This window comes from Carcharhinus amblyrhynchos, chromosome 34 (genome assembly GCF_965287045.1).
Source record: "Carcharhinus amblyrhynchos chromosome 34, sCarAmb.v2.hapA, whole genome shotgun sequence".
Taxonomy (NCBI): Eukaryota; Metazoa; Chordata; class Chondrichthyes; order Carcharhiniformes; family Carcharhinidae; genus Carcharhinus; species Carcharhinus amblyrhynchos.
Genome location: NC_137357.1, coordinates 5,335,401 through 5,351,972, shown reverse-complemented (window position 1 = coordinate 5,351,972; position 16,572 = coordinate 5,335,401). Strand labels below are relative to the sequence as shown.

The 16,572-nt window shown below is 46.6% G+C and overlaps 1 protein-coding gene across 1 annotated transcript in view; it reads right to left on the bottom strand.

Annotated features, from left to right (window-relative positions):
• Nucleotides 1–16,572, bottom strand: part of bmp1a (bone morphogenetic protein 1a) — a 209,879-nt gene that overhangs the window by 33,966 nt on the left and 159,341 nt on the right. Inside the window, exons 10-11 of the mRNA XM_080216817.1 lie at nt 11,920–12,022; nt 6,969–7,085 (exon numbers count right to left, since the gene is read on the bottom strand). Coding sequence (XP_080072943.1) covers nt 6,969–7,085; nt 11,920–12,022 — 220 coding nt within the window. The remainder of the gene's footprint in view (nt 1–6,968; nt 7,086–11,919; nt 12,023–16,572) is intronic.

The following is a 16,572-nucleotide window of genomic DNA, read 5'->3' as shown; positions in this document are numbered from 1 at the left end:
GCACCAGCTTAGCAACCCAAAGTAACAACGGAAAATAAGACGACCCCGTACGCCTTTTCAATTGGAAGGTTGGAGTTGAGGAGGCGATGGTGTAGAGGTTTTCTTGCTAGACTATGAATCCAGAAACTCAGCTAATATTCTGGGGACCTGGATTCAAATCCTGCCACAGTAGGTGGTGGAATTTGAATTCAATAAGACATATCTGGAATTAAGAATCTACCGATGACCGTGAAATCATTGTCAGAAAAATCCATCTGGGTCACTAATTTCCTTTAGGGAAGGAAATCTGCCATCCTTACATGGTCTGGCCTACATGTGACTCCAGAGCCACAGCAATGTGGTTGATTCTCAAGTGCCCTCTGAAATGGCCGAGCAATCCACTAAGTTCAAGGGCAACGAGGGATGGGCATTAAATGCTGGCCCAGCCAGCGACACCCAGTCCCATGAATGAATTAAAAAAAGTCATCATGGCAAAGCAAGAGACCATTCGGCCCACTGATTCTCAATCCTGTCTCAGTTTCCATACCCTGCTTTGTCATCGTTCTTCTCTATTGCTGCGACCCCTTTCCAGCCCCACACTCTCTGCCCCCCTCTAATTCTAGCATATAGAATGTCTCCGATTTCAATCGCTTCATTATTGGGAAATGTGTCCTCAGTTGCTTTCCTTCCTAATTCTCTCCAACACTCTATTGCACTCTCTCTCCTCCTTTAAGGTATTCTTAGAATTATAGAATAGAACCCCGACTGTGCAGAAGGAGGCCATTCAGTCTATCGAGTCTGCACCGACTACATTTCACCCAGGCCCTATCCCCATAACCCCACATATTTACCCTGCTAAGCCCACTAACGCAAAGAGTCAATTTAGCATGGCCAGCCCACCTAACTCTTAAAATCTATCTCGCCAGAACTAAAGAGAAGTCAGAAGCAGAGTTGTGGTTATTGACTGTGTCAGGGTGTGTGTTACCTCTCCTCATCCTCAAATCTTGAAATGGACCCAGTGCCTCTGCCCCAATTATCACAGGATCATAGAATCTACAGAGCAGAAGGAAGCCATTTGGCCACTGAGCCTGCTTCGACAACAATCCCACCCAGGTTCCATCCCCCTAACTCCATGCACTTACCCTCCTAGTCTCCCTGACACTAAGGATCAATTCAGCATGGCCAATGAACCTAACCTGCACATCTTTGGACTGTGGGAGGAAACCGGAGCACCTGGAGGAAACCCACGCAGACACAGGGAGAACGTACAGTCTCCACACAAACATGACCCGAAGCTGGAATTGAACCCGGGTCCCTATCGCTGTGAGGTAGCAGTGCTAACCACTGTGCCACCCTAAATTCCACACACTGGTGCTTTCCCCTTATTTCAAGGCTGACAGGCCACGGATGGAGTTGGACTGATGAGTTAGCACTGATACAAAAACATGGTGCCACAGCATACTCACAACATTTCTCTTTCAATTGTCTCTGGGCTTTGGAATGCTCAGTCAATGGGGTCAGGCAACATGCATGGGAATTAAGAATTGATTGATGGCCATTGTCGGAAAAACCCATCTGGTTCACTAATGCCCCTTCAGGGGAGGAAATCTGCTATCCTTACCCGTCTGGCCTACATGTGACTCCAGAGCCACAGCAATGCGGTTGACTCTCAACTGCCCTCGGGCAACAATAAATGCTGGCCCAGCCAGTGATGCCCATGTCCCACGAACAAATTTTTTAAAAATCCCCTCAGGAAAGATATATTGGCCTAAAAGTAAAGTTTAAAGTTTATTTATTAGTCACAAGTAAGGCTAACATTAACACTACAACGAAGTTACCGTGAAATTTCACTAGCACAACACTACAGCAGTTTGGGTCACTGCCCCTAACTGGCTTTCGGACTGTGGGAGGAAACTGGAGCAGCTGGAGGAAACCCACACAGACACGAGGAGAATGTACAGACTCCACACAGCCAGTGACCCAAGCTGTGAATTGAACCCGGGTCCCTGGCTCTGTGAGGAAGGAGGGCTGAGTGCAGCGCAGATTGCCCAAGTTCGAAGAGTTAAATTACAAGTAAAGGTTTTCACAGACTCAGTTTGCACATCCTTGAGTATGAAATACTGAGATGTGACCTAACTGAAGTGTTTCAGGTGATTGAAGGATTCGTAAGGTCGATCGAGGGAACCAGTTTCCTCTGCTGGGTTAATCCAGAATGAGGAGGTATAAGTTGAAAACTAGAAGCCAGGCTGCGCAAAGGCAGCACCAGGGAGCCCAACTTCTAGTAGAGTGGAAATCTGGAACCCTTTGCCCAAAAGAAAGTGAAAACCAGGAACTCTCTCCCCCAGCAAGTTGTTGAGGATGGAAGGATGTGGGGGTGGGGGACGAAATGGAATTGAAGTAAGTGGAATTAAGTTACAAATCGACGGTGATCGAATTGAATTGTGGCGCAGGCTCGAAGGGCTGAATGGCCTCCTCCTGTTCTGATTCACATGCTAGGAAACCATAAGACATAAGACATAGGAGCAGCATTAGGTCACTCGGCCCATCAAGTCCGCTCGCCATACAATCATGGCTGATTTTTTTCTCATTCCCATTCTCCTGCATTTTCCCCATAACCCCTGATCCCCTTATTAATCAAGAATCTATTTATCTCAGTCTTAAAGACATTCAATGACCTGCCCTCCACAGCCTTCTGCGGCAAAGAGTTCCACAGATTCACCACCCCCTGGCTGAAGAAATTCCTCCTCATCTCTGTTTTAAAGGATCGCCTGTTTTGTCTGAGGTTCTGCCCTCTGGTTCTAGTTTTTCCCAGAAGTGGTGATAACCTCTCCACGTCCAGGCCTCGCAGCATTCTGTAAGTTTCAATAAGATCCCCCCTCATCCTTCTAAACTCCAACAAGTCCTCAACTGTTCCTCATACGACAAGCTCTTCATTCCAGGGATCATTCTTGCGATCGGAGGCTGCAGAGACTGCCCACAATGTTTGTCACACGGTCTGTCCTCAGACGCTCCTTGGCAATCATTACAGGGCCAGGACTGCACGCAAGACTGGAAGATTAGATGTGAGTTCTCTCCTCCTCTCTCATCTCTTTCCTAAATGCTCCCAGACCTCCGGAAAAGACCCAATTAACAGAGAGAAATAAAACCAAACACACAGTAGGTTTTCTTCAAAAAAAGAAACAACAGCGCTCTTTTACAAGACTGAGCAAAGAACAGAGAGGCAAAGCGATGATTGAACCCTGTGGAAAACTAGCAAGATTGTTCCATTATTTCCCAGGATCTGTCCCACACATTCTGACCTCATCTGGCATTCAGCCACTTGGACCGCATATTAACAGAAGTCCCGGTGACTTTCTTCTCGTGTGTGTGATGCTCGTTTCTGCTGTGTGGCCCAGTGGTTTGTAAATACCGCTGCCCAGTCAGTTTGTCGAGTCGCTGACTTAGGAGAGGGCCTTTCCATATCGCAATCCCTAGCTCCTCACCTATTCCAGGCTTCATATTTTGATTTTCATCCACGCTTTGTTTTAGGACATCTCCCCCCAACGCCACTCCATCCACTTGAGATACATCCAAGCAGGGTGTTGCCTGGTACAGAGGGCATTAACTATATGGAAAGGTTGAAGAAACTTGGTTTGTTCTCAATGGAACAAAAGAGGTTGAGGGGCAACCTGATAGAAGTCTACAAGATTATGAGAGGCATAGACAGAGTGGCTTTTTCCCTGGTGAAAGAGTCAATTACCTGTCGCATAAGTTTAAGGTGCGAGGGGCAAGGTTTAAAGGAGATGTACGATGCAAGTTTTCTACAGAGAGGGTGGTGAGTGTCTGGAACTCACTGCCGGGGGAGGTGGTGGGTGAGATACTGACTTTTAAGGGGCATCTTGATAAATACATGAAAAAGATGGGAATAGAGGGAATGGTCCTCAGGGTTTCAGTTCAGTTGAGCATCATGGTCCGTGCAGGCTTGGAGGGCCGAAGGGTCTGTTCCTGTGCTGTAATTTTCTTTGAGTTATAAGAAAAGGATAGACTTGGACTTTTTTTCCTGCAGCGTAGAAGGCTTGGGGTGATCTAATAGAGATCTATAAAATAATGAGGGGTATAGTTAAGGTAGATAATTAACCTCTTTTCCCAAAGGTAGGGGAGTCTACAACTAGAGGACAGAGGTTTAAGGTGAAAGGGGAGAAATACAAAAGGGTCCAGTCGGGCAATTTTTTCACATAGAGGGTGGTGAGTGTCTGGAACGAGCTGCCAGAGGTAGCAGTAGAGGCAGGTACAATTTTATCTTTTAAAAAGCATTCAGAAAATTACATGGGTACGATGGTATAGAGGGTTATGGGCCAAACACGGGCAATTGGGACTAGCTTAGTGATTAAAAGTTGGGCGGCATGGACAAGTTGGGCCAAAGGGCCTGTTTCCATCCGGTAAATCCCTTAGACTCGATGACAGCTCGAGGGGCATTGGGGACTCTCTGGGCGTTTGAGCCATATGACCATTCCCGACCCACACAGCATGACTAATCTGCCACACATTATAAAACACGGCTTCTCGCCTTCAACCTTATTTATAGTCTAAACGAGGCTGATCCAGAGATTGCAGAGATGTTGATTATCTCTGCTTTACACTATAGGTTTGTGAGAATGTTGAATACAGGTTGGCGCAGTGGTTGGCACTGCTGCCTCACAGCACTAGGGACGAGGGTTTGATTCCCAACTTGGGTCACTGTCTGATCGGAGTCTGCACACTCTCCCCGTGGCTGCATGGGTTTCCTCTGGATTCTCCGGTTTTTTCCCACAGTCCAAAAACATGTGGGTTAGGTGCTAAAGTCTCTCTCAGTGTACTCGAACAGGAGCCGGAATGTGGCGACAAGGGGATTTTCACAGCAACTTCACTGCAGTAAGCTGACTTGAGACTTGAACAAATAAACTTTAACATTTAAATCTTCATTGATTCTTTCATGGGATTTGGGTGTGACTGGGCAAAGCCACTATTTGTCATCCACCCCTAACTGCCCTTGAACTGAGTGGCTCGCTCGACCATTTCAAAGGGCAGTTGAGAGTCAACCACATTGCTATGGCTCTGGAGTCACATGTAGGCCAGACCGGGTAAGGATGGCAGATTTCATTCCCTAATGGGACATTAGTGAACCAGATGGGTTTTTCCGACAATTGACAATGGTTTCCAAGTCGCCGTTACTGGGAGTAGCTTTACACTCCAGATCATTAACTGAATTTAAACTCCACCAGCTGCGTGATTTGAACCCTTGTCCCCAAGGTATGACCAGCCCAGTCACATTACCACTCTGTCCACCATCTCCCTGTATCCATTTTTTCACAGCGATCTTGTGAAGCTCAATGGGGATCTGCTATAGAACTTAGTTCTGAGTGTCCAGAGGGAATATCTCCCCGTGTGGCAAAAGACAGCAACTCTCACTATCATCTCATGTTTTTAGAGGAGGCGATGGCCTAGTGGTATTATCACGAGACCATTAATCCGGAAATTCAGCTCATGTTCTGGAGACTTGGGTTCAAATCCCACCACGACAGATGGCACAATTTGAATTCAATAAAGAATATTTGGAATTAATAATGTACTGATGGCCATTAAACCATTGTCGATTGTCAGAAAAACCCATCTAGTTCACTAATGTCCTTTAGGGAAGGAAATCTGCCATCCTTACCCGGTCTAGCCTATATGTGACTCCAGAGCCACTGCAATGTGGTTGACTCTCAACTGCCCTAGGGCAGCTAAGGATGGGCAATAAATGCTGGCCAGCCAATGATTCCCAATGTTGTGTGATTTAAAGAAGAAATTAGATGTAGCTCTTGGAGGCAAAAGGGATCAAGGAATATGGGGGGAAGGACGGATCAGGATATTGAACTTGATGATCAGCTACGATCAAGATGAATGGTGGAGCAGGCTTGAAGGGCCGAGCAGCCTACTCCTGCTTCTAGTTTCTATGTTTCGATGTCCCATGAACAAATTTAAAAAAATGCAATTTCTGGGATCCTGGGAACGACCTGAGCAGGAGAGAAATGGTGGGGTGACACATTGCTATCACCCTAACATTTCGGACTTTGTCGGATCAGCATATCTCCCTCGTTAAATTGGCAGGATGCCCCTGGAATTGACAGCAAGCATCAGGCTATTTAGCTCCAATGCCAGCCCCACACAGGCCTCCTCCCCCACCCCATTTCATTGTTTGGGCTGGGGGAATGCCCAGGGGCAGCACAGTAACACAGTGCCTGCCTCACAGCGCCAGGGGCCTGGGTTCAATTCCTAGTTTGGGTCACTGTCTGTGTGGAGTCTGCATCTTCTCCCCGTGTCTGCGTGGTTTCCTCCAGGTGCCCCGGTTTCGACCCATTGTCTGAAAGACGTGCTGGTTAGGTGCTAAATTCTCCCTCAGTGTAACCCGAACAGGCGCCGGGGTGTGGCGACGAGGGGATTTTCACAGTAACTTCGTTGCAGTGTTAATTAAGCCTACTTATGACACGAATAAACTTTAACATTAAAAACTATTGATTCTTTCATGGGATTTCGGAGTCACTGGCCACAATTTATCACCCATCCCTAACTGCCCTTGAACTGAGTGTTCACTTGGCCATTTCAGAGGGCAGTTGAGAGTCAACCACATTGCTGTGATTCTGGAGTCACATGTAGGTCAGACCGGGTAAGGACAGCAGATTTCCTTTCCTAAAGGACAGTAGTGAACTAGATGGGTTTTTCTGACAATCGACAATGGTTTCAAGGTCATCATTACTGAGACTAAAGCTTTACACTCCAGATTTATGAACTGAATTTAAATTCCACCAGCTGCATGATTTGAACCCTTGACCCCAGAGTATTACCAGTCCAGTCACGTTACCACTCGTTAAAAAGGAAAAATTGCCCCAGCAACCTTTGGAGGTCAGGTGAGCTCCACTCTGCTTGCAGAGCCACAGGAGCCTCCTCCACCTGCACCCAGGGAATATTGTCTAAAAAAAATCCACCATTACCTTCATACACGGCGGAGAATCCCTTTCCAACCCAGCTGCTGCTGCTGCGAAACTCGATCCACAGCCGACTATCTGTCGAGATCAGAGACGATGGGACTTTATCACCACAGAATCTGCCTGGAGAGAGAGGGATATGTCAGATTAGCGAGAGGGTTACTGGTCAGGCTGCCTCTTTGTGGGTACTCACTGCCCAATGGATATTTCACAAAGAAATTGCTCAGAACAGATTAACTTGTTGTGCATCTCGTTTCTGTTTTTTGAGAGTATCCTGTGTGTAAAGTGGCTGCCATGTCTGCCTACATAATCGTCGCTGCGCTGTGAAAAGGAACTCACTCACTGGGTGCAGCATACTAATTTACGCACAGCACGATCCCACAAACAGCAATGAGATGAATGTCATAGAATAGGGCATAAGGAGGCCAGTAACTCACCTCCTAACTCCACAAAGCCTGTCCACCATCTACAAAGCACAAGTCAGGAGTGTGATGGAATACTCCCCACTTGCCTGGATGGGTGTGGCTCCCAACAACACTCAAGAAGCTCGACACCATCCAGGACAAAACAGCCCTGCTTGATTGGCACCCCATCTACAAACATTCACTCCCTCCACCTCCGACACTCAGTAGCAGCAGTGTGTACCATCTACAAGATGCACTGCAGCAATTCACCAAACATCGTTAGACAGCACCTTCCAAACCCACGACCACTCCCATCTCGAAGGACAAGGGCAGCAGATACATGGGGAACACCATCATCTGCAAGTTCCCCTCCAAGCCACTCACCGTCCTGACTTGCAAATATATCCTTCACTGTCACTGGGTCAAAATCCTGGAATTGCCTCCCCAGTGGCATTGTGGGTCAACCCAAAGAATACGGACTGCAGTGATTCAAGATGGCAATTGGGGATGGGCAATAAATGCTGGCCTAGCCAACAATGTCCATATCCCATGAATGAATAAAAAGTAAAAAATTTGGCCCATTGAGCCTGCACCACTGACAGTCCCACTTGGCCCTATTCCTGTAACCCCACATGGTTACTCTGCTAATCCCTCTAACCTATGCATCTTGGGACATTAAGGGGCAATTTAGTGTGACCAATGCACCTAGCCTGCACATCTTCTTTGTTCAGGAAGTACACTCTCTACTTTCGGAGTTATGGCACTGGACTTCAGTGGGCAGAAAAGTAACAGATGGAACTTGATCTGGAAAGGCATGGGAACGAACGAGGCAAAGGAATACAACAAGAAATGGTGAGAAGCACAGGAGAACAAAGAGACCTTGGAATGCACATCCACGGATCCCTGAAGATACAGATTGACAAAGTGGTTCTGAAGCCACATAGAATACCCGCCATTTTGGCTAAAGCACAAAATATAAGAGCAAGGAAACTCTGCTGGAACTGTATATACACTCGCTAGACTGCATGCACTTTGTTTTTAAACATTTGGGGACGTCACTGACTGGGCCAGCATTTATTGCCCATCGCTAGTTGCCCGAGGGCAGTTGAAAGTCAACCACATTGCTGTGTCTCTGGAGTCACATGTAGGCCAGGCTGGGTAAGGACAGCAGATTTCCTTCTCTAAAGGACATTAGTGAACCAGACGGGTTTTTCCAAAAATCAACAATGGTTTCATGATCATCAGTGGATTCCTAATTCCAGATTTTGTTTTCATAGAATTCAAATTCCACCATCTGCAGTGGCGGGACTCAAACCCGGGTGTCCACAACATTAGCTGAGTTTCTGAATTAACAGCTGAGTTTCTGAATTAATACCACTAGGCCGTCACCTCTGCACTACAGGGAAGATGGGATCACACTGAACAGGGTGCAGGGGACTTCTGAGGATTTAGCCTGGACTACAGAATTTTAGTTATAAGGAAAGACTGAACAGTCAATAGAGCAGGCTAAGGGGAGGTTTAATTTAAGTATATACAATGGCAGGGGTCTAGACAGAGCAGATAAGAAAGCCCTAGGGTTGAGGCTTCCATAAATGAACAGAGTAAATTCAGGGTCAGTAGCAGGATTTGATTTGATTTATTATTGTCACATGTATTGGTATACAGTGAAAAGTATTGTTTCTTGCGTGCTATACAGGCAAAGCATACCATTCATAGAGAAGCAAAGGAAAGAGTGCAGGATGTAATGTTACAGTCATAGCTAGGGTGCAGAGAAAGATCAACTTAATATGAAGTAGTCTGATGGAAGAAGCTGTTCTTGAGTTGCTTGATACGTGATCTCAGACTTTTGTATCCTTTTCCAGACAGAAGGAGATGTGGGATCCTCAATAGGTTTATAGGGGAATTCTCTTCACCAAACCCAGTCTGGATGTATTGGAAGATGGTAGAGGCACAAATCCTCACCTTGCTTACAGTGTAATTGCATTTGAGCTGCTTTCACCTACAGGATACAGACCATGGGCTGGAAAGTGGGATGGAGCGAGATTGGCAACTTGTCCAGTGGTACAAACACAACAGGCTGAAAGGCCTCCTTCTGTGTCGCAAATTGTGATATTGGACAGAGGAAGAATGTTGGCTAGGGAAATCACTGCTCTTTCTCAGCTGGATGATCGGTTCAGGAAGATGTGGCCTCCAGTTTGCGTGTCAAACATGCATGTATTCCACAAGAGTTCTTGCTCACAGCACACGGTTAGAAATTTAGACACACACACACATGCAAACACACGCACACACACACCCACGCATGTACGCACACACGCACGCACACATGGACACACACTGAGCAGAGAATGCCAGCAACGTTTGGGCCAAGCTGAATGTCGCAGCAGGAATTAAAGTGGAAAGCTGCAACAAAACAGTCAGATTTCAATTTTAGCAGGGATGAAGCCAAAGCAAACATGTGGAGACGGTTAAACAGGTCTCGACACAGGGGCTCCGCTCTGCCAGGTAATCAGACAAACGCAGAAGCAATTCCTTTGTCTCAAAAGGGCAACAAGTTAGTGCAGCTGAGATTCAAAAGGAGTTTCAAAGATGACAGCATGGAATTAATTACAGGCTGTTCAACGTTACTAAGGTGGAAAGTGAACAAATATTCTCCCCACTGCCCCCGCACTCCCAGGGTGTTATCTCTCACTGGGGTGTGGCTTCTGGCATCTTTCTATTGCCTCACAATTTGAAACCGAGCCTCAGGTTGTCCTCAGCCATGGAGGCTCTGACTTACCATCCCCTCCACGGCTCTGGGGCGCTCAGCTCAAAGTTGAGGCCCATTGCTGTCTCATGTCTCAAGTTTATTTATTAGTTAAAAGTAGGTTTACCACAATGAAGTTACTGTGAGAACCCCTTAGTTGCCACATTCCGGTGGCTGTTAGCACTGATTGGCAACAGGTGAGACTTAGGTCTGCCTTTGGCTGAAGGTCCAACTGGACAGCTGTTGGCCAATCAGGCTGGGCGGAAGCTCTCCAGGCACAGCACTGTGGTGGCCAGAAGAGGTACTGCAGCATTGTGCCTCGACTGAAGTCCTGGGGCTGCACTTTCGGGGTCCTGGGGGAGCTGGAGGATAGGAGATGGCCTGGGATTTAGTGGGGGGGGGGGGGAGCGGGCGGAACATGAAAGATGTAGACAGAGCAAGTACTCATGGAATATGAAAGATGTAGACAGAGCAAGTACTTCGAGGGAGAATCAAAGAGGAACAGGGTATAATTACCAGCACGTGGAGCACTAGGCTGGCATTGTAACATTTAAGAGCCAAGAGGCCATTTTAACATCAAAGAAGTCTAAGAACCAAGGTAATGCAGAAACATTCATAAAGGCAGTATAGTTATCTTCATTGGACTAGGAAAAGACATTTCCTAGATATGCATTGTATTTTGTGATAACTATAAGCTGGATTTAACTTATAGATTTAGTAAATTTGGATGTTGTTTGGGAATGGGAAAATCTTAAGGAGTTTAGCAATTCATATATTTAATTGTCTTTGAATATTATAGTCCTACTTCTGTGTAATTGTTTTTTCATTAGTTTAGTAAACAGTAATTGTTTCACAACGTCTGCGATTGCTTATTCTCACTGGGAAATTTCTTACACTAGCCTAAAGACAAAACGAGACACCACCATGAACTGGCATTTCAAGTTGAGATGCCCGCAGAGCCAATATCTACGTAGTTTGTGACACAGAGAACAAAACTGCAATAGAAACAGAGTGCAGGGACGTGGGTGAAAATATGCATTAGTCATTGAAGGTGGCAGGACAGCTTGAAAGAATGGTTAAAGTATCCTTGGTTTTATTAATAGGGGCACCATGTACAAGTGCAAGGAACTTGAATAAGACACTAGATTTCCCTCAGCTAGAGTACTGCATCCAGTTCTGGGCACTGCGCTTTCGGAAGGACGTGAAGTCTCTCCAGAGAGTGCAGAAAAGGTTCATGAAAATGGTTCCAGGGATGAGGAACTTCAGTTATGAAGATAGATTGGAGAATTGGATCATTTTCATTGGAGAGAAGGTATTCAAAATCATGAGGGGTCAGTGGATACACATCTTTGGAACAGTGGGAGGAAACCGGAGCACCTGGAGGAAAGCCACGCAGATACGGGGAGAATGTGCAGAGTGGTACAGACAGTGACCCAAGCTGGGAATTGAACCCAGGTCTCTGGAACTGTGAGGCAGCAGTGCTAACCATATGCCACAGTGCCTCGCCTAAAAACCTCTGTGAATGTGTGAGATGCACTGCTTGAGAGTGTGGTAGACACACGTTCAATAGAAGCAGGCAAAAGGGAATTAGAAAGTCATCTGAAAAGGAGGAATGTGCAGGGTTTTGGGGGAAAGGCAGGGGAATGGTACTGGGTGAACCACTCATTTGGAAAAGTGGTGCAGATGCGATGGGCTAAATGGTCTCCTCCTGCAGTGTAAACATTTGGAGATTCTGAGAACTGGACAGGATGAAAAGGAGGTTTCACAGTTTCAATCAGGTGAATATTGAGAGTTTGCAAATCCTTACCACGCAAGGGGGCTTTCTTCCAGTATCCATCTCGGACTTCCACATAATCATACCAGCACAGTCGGCTCCTGAATGTATCCATAGCTGTGAAGTTTAAAATAATCTAAAAGAAAATGGAGAAAGGTCAAGATACAAACAGCACTGAAATAGGAAATAAAGGATTTAAACTCATCGCAGAGGCGGCACAGTGGTTAGCACCGCTGCCTCACAGCGCCAGGAACCCGGGTTCTTTTCCCAGCTTGGGTCACTGTCTATGTGGAGTCTGCACATTCTCCCCGTGTCTATGTGGGTTTCCTCCAGGTGCTCTGGTTTTCTTCCACAGTCCGAATGGTGTGCTGGTTAGGTTGATTGGCCATGGAAAATTACCTCTTCGTGTCGGGGACGAGGAGGGTAAAAACGTGGGGTTATGGGAATGGGGTCTGGGTGGGATTGTGGTCAGTGCAGACTCGATGGACTAAAGGTGTGCAGGTTAGAGGGATTGTCCATGCCAAATTGCGCCTTAGTGTCCAAAGATGTGTGGGTTAGATGGATTGGCCGTGCTAAATTGCCCTTTAGTTTCTAAAGATGTGCAGATTAGATGGATTGGCCATGCTAAATTGCCCCTTAGTGTCCAAAGATGTGCAGGTTCGGTGAATTGGCCATGCTAAATTGACCCTAGTGTCAGGTGGGATTAGGACGGTAAATATGTGGAGTTATGGGGATAGGATAGGACAGGACCTGGGTTGGATTGTTGTCGGTGCAGACTCAATAGGCCGAATGGCCTCCTTCTGCATTGTAGATTCTATGATTCTCAGCTTTGTAGGATATTGTAAAATGGGTGACGGCAAATCAGCAGCCAGGTCTCATATTTCCACAGTTGTCTTCAATGCAAAATTAAAACAGCAGGAAATGTAAAATAGGCGGCAGATTCGCTGTTCCCATTTTCCAATCTGGCACAAAGTCAGAATCCACCCCATCTCAATCCTAACATGAAAGCAGCATTCTCTCTCCCAAATGGTCACAATCAGGCTCCAGGCTTGACTTTGGACAGCACTTACCCTGCAGGGTTCAGAACCTGGACATCAAGTCCGAATGGAGGTCCGATGTCCACAGTGTGAGAGGGGAAGAGGGGACAAAGGGGTGAGCTATCATCTGTGGCTCTCTCTGAATGGCCAATTATTGGCCAGAGGATGAGCTCACTGTTTGTATGGGCTCTGGAAACAGGAAATCTTATCATAGAATCCCTACAGTGCAGAAGGAAGCCACTCTGCCCATTGAGTCTGCACCAACCACAATCCCACCCAGGCCTGTAACTCCCCTGTAAGTCCTGTAACTGTTACAGTTACGTGTAACGGGTACCTGTTACCTGTTACTCCTCATATTTATCCTGCTTATCCCCCTGACGCGAGGGATAATTTTCCATGGCCAACCCATCCAACCTACACATCTTTGGACCGTGGGAGGAAACCGGAGCATCCAGAGAAAACTCACAGACGCACAAGGAGAACGTGTAAAGTCCACACAGACAATGATCCGAGGCTGGGAACTGAACCCAGGTCCCTGGCGCTGTGAGGCAGCAGTGCTAACCACTATGTCACAGTGCTGCCCAGTTTCCACAGCAAGATCTGCGTCCAGCTCCACAGGAAGAGCAACTTGCCATGGCAGGTTAAAAGTTTATTTATTTATCCGTCACAAGTAGGCTTACACTCACACTGCAAGTTACTGTGAAAATCCCCTAATCACCACACTCCAGCGCCTGTTTGGGTATACTGAGGGAGAATTTAGCACAGCCAATTCACCTGACCTGCACATCTTTGGACTATGGGAGGAAACCGGAGATCTGGAGGAAACCCACACAGACATGGGGAGATTGTGCAGTCTCCGCAAAGACAGCGACCCAAGCCAGGAATCAAACCCAGGTCCCTGGCACTATGTAACAGCAGTGCTAACCAGTGTACCACTGTGCTGCAGGTTAATGTGAGTGAGAGAGAGAGAGAGAGAGAGAGTGAGTGTGAGGGACAGAGAGAGAAAGAGAGCAAGGATAGGGAGAGGGAAAGAGCTCAAGGGGAGAGAGAGCAAGAGAGAGAGACAGAGAGAGAAAAAGAGAGAGCAAGGAGAGAAAGAGAGAGAGAGCAAGGAGGGAGAGAGCAAGGAAAGAGAAAGAGAGAGCAAAGGAAAGAGCGACAGAGTGCAAGGAAAGAGAGAGCAAGACAGAGAGAGTGAGGAGAGAGCAAGCGAGTACAAGGAGGGAGAGCAAGAGACACGAGTGCAAGGAGAGAGAGAGAGAGAGAGCAAGAGAGTGGGAGAGCATAAGGAGAGAGAGAGGGAGTGAGAGAACGAGAGAAAGACAGCGCAAGAAGAGAGGGCGAGAGAGAGTGAGACAGAGAATCTCCATTTTGAAGGGTCCCCCCCTCTCCAATTTTATGTGACTTTAAATTAAAACAAAATATTCAGCAGCTTGGTTGCTATTGCTATGGGAGGGAGCGGGATGGGAAGACTGTAGATTGCTGCAGCTACTGAACCCAGGGAAGGCCTCCGAGCCAGCCTGGAGTGCTGTCCCTCTCTTTAAGAACTGGGCCACGAGGTCTATATTGCTGCTGCCAAATGCATCAGTTGACACCTCTCTCTGTATTAAATTCCATCCGCCACTTGGGTGCCCACTGTGCGAGTACACTTATGTCCGAACACATTCAACTGGTATTACAATGGCCTTCAACAGTTGCCTCACCCCCAAGATTGGTGTCAATTTGACTTTTATTGTAATATTGGACCACGAGATTTTTATAAAAGACAGCAGGACATCTGGATTCAAAGCCATGATCCCAGGGGTAGTTTAACAAACTGGCTTCCCATTACATCAAGCAGGTCCCGCTCCTCCCTCTTCCACTGGCTTGTGAAAAATTCAAAGGGTTACATTTCCACAGATGATCTCATGAATGGCAATGTTCGTTCAACTCTGTCTCAGGGGTATCCGCTAGCTATGACTCCTTAGAGTCACACAGTCATGGAGGTTTACAGCATGGAAACAAGCCCTCCAGCCCAACTTGTCATGCCGCCCCTTTTTTTAATCACGAAGCAAGTCCCAGTTGCCCACATTTGGCCCATAACCCTCTATTCCCATCTTACCCATGTAACTGTCTAAATGCTTTTTAAAAGTCAAAATTGTACCCGCCTCTATTACCACCTCTGGCAGCTCATTCCAGACACTCACCAGCCTCTGAGTTAAAAAATTGCCCCTCTGGATCCTCTCACCTTAAACCTATGCCCTCTAGTTTTAGACTCCCCTACTTTTGGGAAAAGATTTTGACTATCTCGCTGATCTATGCCCCTCATTATTTCATAGACCTCTGTAAGATCACCCCTAAGTCACCTGCACTCCAGGGAAAAAAGTCCGAGTCTATCCAGCCTCACCTTATAACACAGACATCAAGCATCCCAATAAATCTTTTCTGTACCCTTGCTAGTTTAATAATATTAATGTGAATCACTTCAGGAAGATCGCGGGGAAAAGTTAATTTATTAGTCACATGTAATGCTTACATTAACGCTGCAATTAAATCACTGTGAAATTTCCCCTAGTCGCCACAATCTGGTGCCTGTTCAGTCAATGCACCTAACCAGCACGTCTTTCAGAGTGTGGGAGGAAACTGGAGCACCTGGAGGAAACCCACTCAGACACGGAGAACATTCAAACTTCACACAGATGGTGACCCGAGTTGGGAATCAAATCTGGGTCCCTAGCACTGTGAAGCAGCAGTGCTAAACCACTGTGCTATTGTGCCAAGAGACTCTAATTAAATCCTCTTTCAAACATAACTGGTATCATGCCAGTCAAAACACAGGGATTAGCACTTAAGTACAAGAACACTATCTGTGCGAGCACCGTAGGGAATGTATAGGTTTCATGATTGCGATTTGGACACACTGATGGTTTGAAGGTTTCTGAATGGTTTCGGGGTTTGGAGTGGACTTTGGGGTTCGTGGATGGAATTTGGGATTTCTGAATCGATTTTAGGATTTGTGAATGAGGCTTGGCGTTTATGAATGGATGTGGGGTTTATGAATGGATGTCGGGGTTTGTCAGTTGTGGGGAAGCTGGAGAAGATTCTGAGAGACAGGATTTATTCACATTTGGAGGTGAATGGACTTGCTAGTGACAGCATGGTTTTGTATAGGGGAGATCATATCTCACCAACTGAATGAGTTTTTGGAGGTGGCGACAAGAAGATTGATGAGGGAAAGGTGGTGGATGTTGTCTGCATGGACTTTTGTAAGGCATTTGACAAGGTCCCTCCTGGCAGGGCTGGTACAAATGTATTGGCTAGATGGATACAGAACACGCTTGGTTAGAGAAGTCAGAGAGTTGCAATGGAAAGGTGTTTTTCAGAATGGAGATCAGTAACTAGTGGTGTTCCACAGGGATCAGTGATGGACCTTGGTCATTTGTACTCCATATAAATGATCTGGAAGAAAATGTAGGGGAGTCTGATGAGTAAGTTTGCGAATGACACAAAAATTGGCGGGGTTTCAGATAGTGACAAGGGTTGTCAAAGGATACAGCAGGATATCGATAGTTTGCAGACTTGGGCAGAGAAATGCCAGGTGCAGTTTAATCGATACACATGCCAGGTGATACATTTTAGAAGGTCAAATTCATGTGCGAATTGGCAGAAA